Source organism: Panthera onca, chromosome C2 (assembly GCF_046562875.1).
Source record: "Panthera onca isolate mPanOnc1 chromosome C2, mPanOnc1 haplotype 2, whole genome shotgun sequence".
Classification (NCBI taxonomy): Eukaryota; Metazoa; Chordata; class Mammalia; order Carnivora; family Felidae; genus Panthera; species Panthera onca.
In genome coordinates, this window is record NC_138347.1 from 120,363,445 (window position 1) to 120,376,465 (window position 13,021).

The window sequence follows — 13,021 nt, forward strand, 5'->3', positions numbered from 1 at the left end:
CTCCCCTGCTCACACTCCCTCTCTCTCTCTCAAAATAAATAAAATAAATTTTAAGAAAATAAAAATTTCAAAAACCTTGCTATTCAAGAGCCCAGAATGATCTGGCTCTGTTACCTCTTTGGCATTATCTCTTTCCACTCCCTACCCCCTGCCACATTCATTCCATTCCAGCCATGCCAGCCCCTTTGCTGCTACTTGAACATACCAGACATATCCTTACCTCAAGGACTTTGCATCTACTGTTCCCGTAGCATGGAATGCTTTTTTTCCCAGATACCCACATGATCTCTCCTCATTCTATTTTTTTTTTCTCCTCATTCTATTACAGTCTCTGCTCAAAAATCACCCAGCCAGAGTGACTTTCCTAACCACCCTAAACACAGTTATTCAATTTATAAGTATATACTGAGTTTCATGTTTTGAGTACTGTGCGCATAAGGAAGATGTAATTCCAACCTATAAAAGACTAAGAGTTGAGAGTAAATGACAAATTAAACCACTGATTCATTTCAGAATATCATTTACTAATACAAGTGGCATGACAATATGTTTTATTTCTAAGAAAGAAAGAGGATTTCTAAGGATTTCTAGGAAAGAGAGAACATTGTGGACTGGAGTATTCTGGGGAAATTTCATGGGGTAGAATATATGCAGAAAGAAGTGAAAGGGATTGACAGTGGGGGCATGGCACAGAGGTAAGGACAGCAACTGTTTATGGGAAGAGATGAAGAGCATCTTGTTGGTATGAAAATTCTCAGTGGGAGAAGAGGAGGGAAAAGTGGGGTAAGGTTCTGATTCAAAGGTTTCTGTGGGCTGTGGGAAGCCACTTACAATTGCTGGGTCTGATCAGAACCTGATAAAGCTAGGTTTTAAAGTAACTGTTCAGAGGAATATAGTCTGGAAGGAGGAGAGGATGGAGGCTGTGAGGCCAAGGTACCAGAGTGTTGGCCAGCAGCATAGTCAAGGTCTAAGGTAATGGGCCTTGGACGTAGGTGGTACAGTGAGAAGTGAGAGGAGCCTGAGATATCATGTAACCCATTCTCCACTGAATCCAAATCTCTAGAGTCAGGACACTAGCATCAATAGCTACATATATTTTTAAGTTCCAAGCTGATTCTGATGGGTACTACTACTTAAAGACCGTAAGTTTCATCTTAAAACCTCCGTTTAGATATGAGACAACACAGATCCCAATAACGCAACCTGCCTATGACCAAACAACATATTAGGAGCAGGCCTGAGAATAGATCCCAGGTCTCTTGATTCTCAATATAAGGTTTTAAGAGTCTCAATAAATAATAAAAGGGCAGAAACTGAACTTGCAGAAACAATTACTCAACCATTTCATTAAACTAGAAGGTATCAATTGTTTTTCTATATGTAATCTGGAATCAAAAACAGAGAACATTCATGCATTCATTGATCAATAAATATTTATTGAGCACCTATTATGTGCTTGGCATTGCTATAAGTGTTGTGGATAAACAATAACTGGCCAATTGCAATGTAATGTCATAAGTCCCCTGATAAGGGAAGCACAGGTTGTACTAGGCACATAAATTAGTCCAACCCAGGCCCAGACCTCTGAGGAGGCTTCATAGAGAAATCAGTGGCTCATTTGAGCTCTGAAGATTAGTTGGAATTAGGTGAAGTCTAGGTGAGAGTTGTAAAAAGAAAGAAGTGGAGAGAATTTGGATAGGAGAAAATGACTCAGGTATAGAAAACCATGTACGCAAAGACTTCTTGTGTCCCACCATTGATTACAGCTCCTTAAACATTACATATCTGTTGACAATGGTTTTGATTTGGACCCTCATGAGGTTTAGAAATCTTATCTTTTTCTTCATCAGACTGTACATGCAAATATACACTTTACACCTCTAATGTACCTTATCTCCATTTACCTGTTAAGAGAGTCCTATTTGAAGGACGATGGGCCCTGCAAGAGAGGAGCCCCAACTTCCTCACTATTGCATATACCCACTGTGTCTTGGGTAATGTATAGCACATAGTGAATGCTCAGTAATTTAGTTTTTGACTGTTGTTTTGTACCTTTAGTAAAAGTGCCTTAGGGAGTACTTATATTCCTGTGATTTAAATGTAGCTGTATCTGACCTTCAACCATTCAGAACGCATTTGCAAATTTATAGCAGATTAAGTTTCAGTTTTGCTCTTTAAAGATAAACAGGAAGCTGCATATTTTCTGCAGCAGGGGTCCTTGCTAGGAAGCTTTCCTTAGTTCAATAGTCTTCTATTGTTATGAATAGAACATCAATATAATTAACATAAGAATCCCTTAGAGGCCAATTTTAAATGAAACCACATTTAATTGCAGGTAATTCTTTTATTCCCCAAATCAGGCTAACTTTCCAACCGAATATGTGAAATATGTCATATCTCTGCAAAGTAAACCCATCTAAAATGTAATAGTATAGTCTATCAACCCCCAAAGGTATAGAATCATTTCCATTAGTTGATGAAAGCAAAGAGAAAAAGAAAGGTAAGTCCAAAGGGTCAGTGTACCCATAAGACAAAACAAAACACAAGTTTTGACAATGAATTCTGGATTTTCTGAGTTTCCAAGCAAAATGGACATATTCTTTCGAAATAGTGTTTTGCTAAAAGAAACTCCTAAGTCAAAATTAATTTTTCATTTCTAGTATTTTGCTGATAGGTGAAGTAATTTATTTCAATCCTAAAGCCCTCTGTTTCCCAAATCCATGGTAAGTAGATAGGATAGGTGTACACAGAATCTCCACAAAGCACATGGACTGAATTGTGTCCCCTCAAATTCATATGTTGAAGTCCTAATCCAACATGATGGTATTTGGGGATGGAGTTTGTGGGAGATAATTAGGTTTAGATGATGTTATGAGGGTGGGGCTCCTGTGATGGCATTACTGCCCTTATAAGAAGAGACACCATACAGAGCTTGCTTTTGCACAAGAAGGTAGCCTTCTGAAAGCCAGGAAGAGAACTCTCACCAGAATCCACCATGCTGGCACCCTGATCTTGGCCATCCCCACCTCCAGAACTGTGAAAAATAAATTTCTGCTACTGCAGCTATGCAGTCTATGGTATTTTGCTACGGCAGCCCATCTGGTATTTTGTTATGGCAAACTAAGACACATGTATATTGAATGAAGCAATGAATGGCCATTGGTTTGGCAATAGTCTAGGGTGAAAATGTGTGATAAGTTACTTCAGAATCATAAAGGATGAGTGGAATATAGGCACTAGTTTTTATCTGGAGTTCTAAAATAGCCTACCTTTGTCCACTTATAACCTCACCTGTCTCAGTTCCATGCTTCCCATGGTGCCAGGCTGTCTCACAAGTGGCATGTGCCGTATGTGGCACATTTGACCAGGGCTACAGACAGATGATCCCCTGTCTAAAAATATCCTGTTTCTGTGGTTTGTCAGATGATCATCACATGGAGAAAGCATCCTCTTGTCAACATTTTGGAGTTTGGCTCTTTTAGCAATGTATCTCAAACCTGCCAGAAGTAAAAGGCAGTGGCTGAACTTTTCCTTTTTTTATTTCTTCAAAGATCTTTACACTGAATCTCCTGTAAATAGAAAGTTTTATATAAAGGATATGTCTTATGAAGTCAGATAACAGCTATCTTTTGAGTATAGTTTTAAACCAAGAACAGCTCGTGTATAGATAATTTAGATTTAAGAGCATAGTTACACTAGTTTAACATAACACATTATTAAACATATTTAGGAAAAGAAATGATTGTATACTTTCTTGCCCTTGGTACTTAACTTGAAAGAGTTTACAATAAGCATGATGTAACAATTTTTTTCTGTTATTCCAGTCTTTACTCTCTTCTTTCTCACAAAAATTCAAAGTTGAGACACACACACACACATATTCAATAAAATAAGAAATACTTAAAGTGTCATCACTTAATATTTCTAATTCTCACCACCTAATTGGGGAAATGCTGCTTTGTTTCTAGCAATGCGAGCTTGAAGAGAAGAGAAAATGAAAAGATTACCTTCTATCTCTAATCTTGTACTGTGATTAAACACTGTGAGGAGCTTTACCTTGACCTATAAATTCTCTCCTCTGATACAGAAGTCTGTTGCAAGAGTTTCTTTTAGTTTTTGTTCCCTAATGACACCATTTGTATTTCCTGGAGAGGACATTATGAAAATATTCCCCAGTATTAAGGGTTATTAATATCCCTACTCTTTTGTTCCCAGCTGGGTCTGAGTGCAGGAACATCTCTAATGGAGGACTTTTCTTCTCAAGTACAGGCATCTCAAGTGTTCAGAATTTCTGATGTATAAGAATTTTTTATATTAATATCTACTTCAAATGTTATCTCCCTTATCTTCAGGCCATTTCCTTGTCTACATGGAAATTTAGAATAATTTCCTTCCTCCATTACATTTTGTTCCTTGAAGGTATTTTATAATCGGAGTACATGTTCCTCTCTCTTTTGAGGCTTCCTCGTTTCAGGCAAAATATGTTAAGTCTCTCTAGCCTAACCCTCTGAATCTTGTGTTATGCCACTTGTCTCTTGTATATTCGTGGTGTGGAGATAAGAAAGGAACATCATATCTAAGTTGGAAAGCCAGGGATATAAACCAGGCTATAGTTTTCTTCATTCTATCCTGTGTCCGGTTTCTTTTTCTTTTTTTTTAAGTTTATTTATTTATTTTGAGAGACACAGGGACAGCGTGAACAGAGGAGGAACATAGAGAAAGGGAAAGAGAATCTCAAGCAGACTCCATGCTGTCAGCACAGAGCCCGATGCAGGACTCAAACTCATGAACTGTTTGATCATGACCTAAGCCAAAACCTGAGTCAGGCACTTAACCGCCTGAGCCACCCAGGCACCCCCACTGCGTCTAACTTCTAAAATTCTCTTAATGTGTGAATAAAAATTTGGAAATTTAGATGCAGTAAATGTTATAATAAATAGACCATTGAAATCTTATGTATGTGATTCAAACCTTTGTATAAAAACAGCCAAATCCCTACCTGTTAGACTTATTCTTGTTGTCCTTATAAATGTTTATTTGACCTGTTACTTGATATAACAAGGCCCATAAATGTCTCACAAGTCTTGTTACCCAAGAGAGATCTTCCATTTTAACTTTTTTACTTTACTATGTGTGCTTTTACTTCTTTTTCAAAGCCTTCATCTCTGTTTTTACTTGTATCATCATACTCCGATTTGAAATTTTAACATACCTCTTGGAAATATGTTTAATGTGGATTCATAAAAATTCACTTAACTTACTATTATTAAAGAAGAAAAAAAACAAGAAAAAGCAGGTTTATTAGGTTGTTTAGATTATAGACAGTATAATAGTATGTACTCAGGCTAACGTAATTCTTAAACAGTTTTTAATTATTTATTAATTTCAGTGGTCCATAGGCTTGGTTTTTCTTATTATCTCACACATTTGATTTTTTGAAAGTAATTGTGCCCAGAAAGATTTTTTTGTAGATAATAGGCAATATTATTCTAAAACTTTATGGAAAAGCAAAAAACTTAGAATAGTTAAAACAGTTGCAGAAACAAAATATAAGAATCATTATACCCAATATTAAGGCCTGCTATATATTTACAGTAATCAAGTTGGAGGGCTATTAGATAAGGGAAAGATACAGAGATAAATGGGACAGAATAGAGAATCCAGGAATTGATCCACACAAAATACCCAGCTGATTTTTAGCAAAATTGCAAAAGCAATTCAATGAAAAAATTAAACATTCACAGGCAAATAATAATAATAATAATAATAAAACCTCAACCTAAATTTCATACCTTATACAAAAATTGATTCAAATGATCATGGACTTAAGTGTAATATGTAAAGCTATACAACTTTTGCAAACAAATTTTAAAAACATAAGGAAAAATCTTTGGGACCTAGAGCTAAGCAAAGAAGTCTTAGACTTGACTCCAAACACATGATTCCTAAAAGGAAAATCTACAGATTAGACTTAATCAGTAAAAAGCTACAAAGTGGGAGGAAATATTTGCAAAATATACACCCAACAAAGGATAGTATCTAGAATATATAGGGGCACCTGAGTGGCTCATTGGGTTAAGTGGCCAACTTCAGCTCAGGTCACGATTTTGCAGTTCGTGGGTTCAAGCCCTGAGTCAGACTCTGTGGGGATAGCTCAAAGCCTGGAACCTGCTTCAGATTCTGTGTCTCCCTCTCTCTCTGCCCCTCCCTCACTTGCATTCTGTCTCTCTCTCAAAAATAAACATTAAAAAGAATTTTTTTTAAAAAACTGGAATATATAAAGAACTCTCAAAACTCAACACTCAAAAATCCAACAACTCAATTAGAAAATGAGATAAAGACATGAAGAGCCATTTCATCTGAGAGGGTATAAAGATAACAACTAGGCACATTAAAAAATATTCAACACCATTAGTTATTAGCAAAATGCAAATTATTGGGGCACCTGGGTGGCTCAGTCGGTTGAGCATCCGACTTCAGCTCAGATCATGATCTCGCCGTTCGTGAGTTCAAGCCCCACATCAGCCTCACTGCTTCAAGCCCCACAGCAGTCTCACTGCTGTCAGCATGTCAGCACAGAGCTCACTTCAGATCCTCTGTCCCCCTCTTTGGAGGGTACAAGAATTTTGTACCCTCCAAAAAACTAAATAAATAATTTTTAAATAAGAAAACTGCAAATTATAAACTCAATAAAGCTACTACCACTCACCTATTAGAATGACTAAAGTTAAAAAATGGTGACAACATTAAATGCTGGTTAGGATGCAGAGAAACTGCATGACCTATACATTTCTGGTGGGAATATAAATGGTATGTAGCCATTCTGGCAAGCATTTTAGTAATTTCTTTTAAAACTATGCAGTCAGTGATTACACTCCTGGGCATTTACCTCAGAGCAATGAACACTTATGTTATATATACAGCAGCCTTTTTTGGAATAGCCATAAAACTGGAAACAGCCCAGATGTCCTTCCCCAGATAGATGACTAAACAAACTATGGCACATCCATACCATGGAATACTACTCAACAATAAAAAGGAACAAACTTCTGATATGTTCAGAAACCTGGAGGAATATCCAGAGAATTATTCTGAGTGAAAAAGGCCAATTCCAAAAAAACTACACACTTCATGATTCCATTTGATTCTTGAAATGGCAAAGTTATAGAAATGGAGATTTGATTACTGGTTGCCAGAAGTTAAGGAGGGAGTGTGTGGGAGGGAAGTAGATGTGGTTATAAAAGGGCAACATGAGGGATGTTAGTGTGCTGGGAATGTGCCTTATCTTGACCCGAATCAACATCAAAATTCTGGTTGTGATATTGTACTTGTTTAGCAAGATGTTTTCATTGGGGAGAAAGTGGGAGAGAGCACACGATAAGTCTCTATTCTCAGGACAGCATGTGAATCTATAGTTATCTCAAAAAGTTTAATTTAAAAAAGTAATTGCGTTTGTTAGAAAATCAAAAAGATAAATTTAGTAAAATGAGAATGAGTTTCATGCAGATGTTCATTTTCTCTTATGCTTTCTTGGTTCCTCCCGTAAGGTTTGAGAGGAGCAATAGCATTTGCCTTAGCTATTCGGGACACAGAATCTCAGCCCAAACAAATGATGTTTACCACCACGCTGCTCCTCGTGTTCTTCACAGTCTGGGTCTTTGGAGGAGGAACAACCCCCATGCTGACTTGGCTTCAGATCAGGTGAGTGGCTCCATTCAGCAAAGGATGTCACTACGAGGCATGGCTTCACTGTCTCATTTGTGGTGTTGCTGATTTGGTCAGGAGTACAATGGCAGGTCTGTATGTTAACTTTCCCTAGGGTAAAGTTGACTTTCATTCACAAGGTGAAACAGTCTGCCCTCTCCTAGACCTATTACCAACTGAACTGACTTTTCTAAGAGTCCTAGAATTCTCAGGGTGATGTCTGCTTACAGTCTGTCTCTAGAAAGGAATTTATTTATCTATGAATTCTTCCATTCAGCAGTATTTATTGAAGACAATGTAGTATTCTCTGGAGTACAAAAATGAGAAATACACAGGTCTTGTTCTCAAGATATTCATAATTCAATAGGATTTATACAGAAAAACTGTAATACCAAGGAGAAAGTATATTTGTTTTGTTTTTAATTCTTCAAAGCACTTAGGATAGAATTGGGGACACAGGAAATACTTAAATATATTTGATTAGTGAACCATATGTTTAGTCAGAGGGATCCTATGTAGACACGAGTTAGATGGTTTCTCAAAGGAAAAGGCAATGAAGCTTCAGTCACAGAGCCTCCAATAAGTGCCTGGAAGAAGATCACTATAAACCTAAAGTATATAGATAGTGGATGGGTAGTGGCATCCACTGATTTGTTGATAGTAGATAGTGGCATCCATTGATAGGTGAGGAGTCTGGAGGTCAGCTTAGGCCCAGCATCATTATGGCCTCCTGGGTGGCACAGCATGGGGTTGTCAGATCATGGAGATGACCCAGAGGGAATTAACTACAACTGATTCCAGGCCAGACTTGGCCACCATGAGGCGAGGGATGGTTAAAGGCAGGGCTGTGATGTATTTAGGGAGCTGACAGGGCTCTGGTATAGTAGACAAGGTTGAAATTTGATTAAAATGAATAGCTTGTGCCAATTGTAAAAATGATAAATCTATTTTAAAATGTTAGTGTCTTTATTTAAGTATATTTTTGACCTAGGTTCTGTTATATCCTGTCATATCCCAGGATGTAACAGTGCTTTAGGTAAATCACATTTTATTTCTCAATGCTGTACATCTTGATGATCATGCAACCCCTCCCTGGTCCTCACCCAATCTCTATAAGGCAATTCCATACAGTCACATCTAATAGGAAAAGATCCATCTGACTATCAAATGACTTCCAAGAGGATTCTTTCAAAGATTCTTATTCTAGCACCAATACAGTATTAAATAAATAATTGCTACATGAAACATTAAATGAATATAACCACAATGTAAATTACCTTTTGTTAAGCACTTACTGATAATTTTCTATCCATTTGACAAAGAGGAAGCAGAAACAGGACTCAGAGTTTTAGTACAAGAGGGCTTAGGCTTAAACTGGGCCAAGTGGCCATGCATTAAAACAAATTCAAGGAAATAAAGAACTCCTTGAAGTAAGTACTGTGACTATTGCTAAACACATAAAAGGGCTTTGACCAAAGGTGAATGGAGAGTGTTTTGAAATGCTTGTTGAATTATTTTCTAGGCATATAAATGTGACCTGCAATTTCCTTCACAGTAGTAGCTACCTGTAGGCTCCTATGGATGAGCACACATATTGCATTAAACTCTACAGCACTGGGTCCCCTGTGAACTGTTATCAAGATAGTGGTGTGTTCAGGTTTCTAGAAAATAAATTTAAGTAGGTGGATCCAGGCATGGAAATATTAGGGCTTGGAAAAGAAAAGTTAGAGGATACTAATCTCCACAAGATAAAAGTATTAACTACCCCATCAGGTAAATTAGAATAATTAGAACATGAAGTAGTGATATCAACATTTTCCTAAAGTAATTCAAATGTAACTTATTTTCTAATATTGTCTTTCTTTACCCTGAAGAAATCATCCCTAAATCAGGAGCATGTTTTATCCCTAAAGTGTTTACCTAACTCTCCTATAGTGTTTTCCAAAGGTATCCATTGATTTTGAATAGATGTCATAGCTTATGCACTCTCTTGATATCCAGAACAGCAGGGAGAGGGGAGTTTAATAATGGGTCTTTAGGCAGGTTAGAATGGTTACCGAGGTTATATACAACAAAGCCTCATAAGGAAGGATCGTGATGTCAACCATAGCATCCACAGGTGAGGGGTCTGGAGGTCAGCTTAAGCCAGCATTATTATGGCCTGCTGAGGGGCACAGCATGCGGTCAGATCATGGAGAGGCCCCAGAGGGAATTAGCTCCAAATGGCCCAATTCAAGGCCAGATTTGGCCACCGGCCAGGTGGAGAGGGTTATAGGGAGGGCTGTGATGTATTTAGGGAAAGAAACTGGCAGGGCTTCAGTATAATAGGCAAGGTGGAAATCTCAGCTGGGAACTAGACTGTTAAATCTGGAATTGGCAGAAATCCAGCCAGAGAGATCAGAGATGCAGTCATGAGGAAATCAAAGAAGGAAAACCGAAATTCATACATATGTGAGTACCCAGGAAGTCAACCCAGGGACAGGATACAACAAGACCAAGATGAGACTCTCAAACTTGAGTGAGTATCAGAATCACCCAGAGGACTCATTAACCCCCAGATTTCTGACCTAATATGTCTGGACCAGGGCCCAAGAATTTGCATTTTACCATATTCTAGGCAATGCTAATGCTGCTGGTTCCAAGGTCACATCTTGAGAACCACTGGTTTAGACTTCCTAACCCCAAGTGAAGATGAGGCTGATAATAAATATTGCCAGATTTGACTGGGGTTGCCCAGGGCCAGGCACACCTAAGCCTTCGGTTTAAACTATTTACACCTGTACTGGAGGAAGGCCGGACCTAACTTGAGAAGGAAGAGTCACAGTGCATTGATTAGTGGGAGGGAAATAGAATATAATAGAATAAACATTAAAGAATAGGAACATAAGTTAATGCGTGTACAAATGGACACACAAGTATAACATAGATTTGGTTCAGTCATGTGTTAGTGATACCATCATCATACGCTTCACTTCCCTGTCATGATTTACAATGTTATCAAAGAAATCTTCAGTTCCATCATAGCTTTTAAATGATAGTGGTCCATTATTTAGACTGTATTTTTCAAAGCTTTGCTTGTTTACAGAGCAACGTCTCATTAACCAACTTTCATGTCAGACTTTTTCCATAAAATACCAGAATGTAAGTAAATTGGAGCTTTAATAAAATGACAAGAATGGAAAGCCCAAGAAACAGGAATGCAAATGTGATATTGAATACACTCAGACATCCTCATTTGGTATATAATGTATTTATACACTTCACATTACCTTTCTCTCTTGATTTCCTTTAATTCTACATCTTTTCTTTTAAATTATTAGGTATGTACTTGAGTTAGTTTTTACCCCTATAAAATTTTCCATTTAGCCTCAAACTACCACAGTAGGATGCAGATAAAATGTTTTATATCAGGTAACAATTGACAGTATTAATATGAATTGCACTTTGATGGAAATGACTTTAAAACAGCAAGGATCCTGTGCTTAGAGAAATTCAGAATGATCTTTATATATGAAACAAATTCTTCATAAAGTCTTGTCTTAAGCACATTCAAACTTCTTGTCCTAAAGCTATTTTATTTTCCGTTAAAAAACAATAAAATATTCTTAATGCAGTATTTGAAATAAATCACAGAACTTTGTTTCTCAAAATTCTAGAGAAAAAGAATAGACTCCTGCAGGATTATTTTGGAGGTTTCCATGTAAAAGAAAGAAGAATGGTTTCTTGACTAGAATCAAGATCTCCTCCTTTTTGCAGAATACATTAATATTGGTGGTGAGGAAAACCCAACCCTCAGACTCCAAGGATTAGCTTTGCTGTTAGCCAGGAAACAAAAGAGATCAAACGTATCAGGCTTTGCCCTACAGAAGCCAGTAAACAGGATTATCCACCAAATGACCACACATGTAGCTTACAAATAAAACCTTGGAGACCAACAGGGCAGAACTCTCTGGCAGTAGTAACAGTTTTGGATTGGTAGCCCCATCCTAGGTTTAGGGTATGGCACTAACAAAGCACATGATAATGGAACCTATACCCCAGTGCAAACCTTTCCTGGGCTCCCCCCATATAGGAATGCTTCAAAATATCTCAACCACAGTACAGAAAGCTTTACACACCAGAGCAATACAGAACTTGTATTCCAGACAGCATTAGAAAGTGCCCTCAGCAAGGTGATTTCTACAGCTTCCAGATTTTGGCTGCTAACATTCCAAACAATAATAGTCAGCTTTTATTGAGTACTTAATCTGTGCCAGATACTATTTAACAAAATGCAAGTCATATAACCTCCCTGTGGCTCAGTTTTTGATGTATAAAATGGGATAATAATAGTAGCTACCTCCGAGGGTGAGAAAGTCCTGGCAAACTGGCCTAGGGTTGGGCTGTTGGGTTGCAGAGCCAGACGCCAGGCCAGGCAGCCTAAGCCCAAGGCCTGTATGCTCAAGTAGCATATTCTTCTCTGGCCCTAAATAAATTAGCTTATTCCTGATGCCTGCAATCTGCCTTGATTAACAGGTCCTCTGGGGAAAAAGAGATGTGCTTTTATAACCAAGACAGGCCTGTTAAAAACAAACACAGGAAATCTTCATCCATCATGAGTGTGTTGACTTGCTTATGCAGCACAGAAACTTCTTGGTGCAGATTTTCTCTTTGACCTAGAACAGTTAAAGGTAAACAAGGTTAAACCCTGGTCCAAAGTAGCCAAGTGAGGAAGCTTGTCTTCCTCAACTATAGGAATTTGGAATTGTAGGAATTTGTCACCTATCTCCCAACCCCATTCGAGGATCCTAAGTCAGCCTTTTGTCAGCCTCTTCCACATATCACACAAAAAATTAACACACTAACCTGTGTCCCTTGCAGAGTAAATAACAGCACAATGTCTCCACTATTACTATTTTTGTTAAAATTTTAACTTATATTTTTGGTTTATGACCCATCCCATTTTATGCCATGCTAGAATGCTTTCTTTATCATTTATACCCACTGACTATAACATTTTTAATAACAACTATCGTAGGAATACACACAGATATAATGAGAGAACTATCCTTAGGAGCATTTTTTAATTTTAAACAATAACAGAGTTAAATACACCTGCTCACAGACTTTCTTTATTACTGAGTTAAGAAAATGTCCATATAATATAATGGAGGAATTCAGATAATTAAGTCTCCTCAGTACCTAGTTGTGTTCTGGTGGGTTTCCTTTCTAGTATCCAAAGTCTCATGCATGTTTACCAATTTGCCTCACTGGTATACTAATGTAGTAAGTCAGTTCACATAAACTGGAGATAAGACAGTGTGGGTACCAACCTTGC

The 13,021-nt window shown here is 37.6% G+C and overlaps 1 protein-coding gene across 3 annotated transcripts in view; it reads left to right on the forward strand.

Annotated features, from left to right (window-relative positions):
- The window catches only part of SLC9A9 (solute carrier family 9 member A9), a 581,314-nt gene that overhangs the window by 370,178 nt on the left and 198,115 nt on the right, over positions 1–13,021 (forward strand). For all 3 annotated transcript variants that reach the window (XM_078432268.2, XM_078432267.2, XM_078432269.2), the window contains one exon: positions 7,548–7,701. In XM_078432268.2, the coding sequence (XP_078288394.1) occupies positions 7,548–7,701 (154 nt within the window). The remainder of the gene's footprint in view (positions 1–7,547; positions 7,702–13,021) is intronic.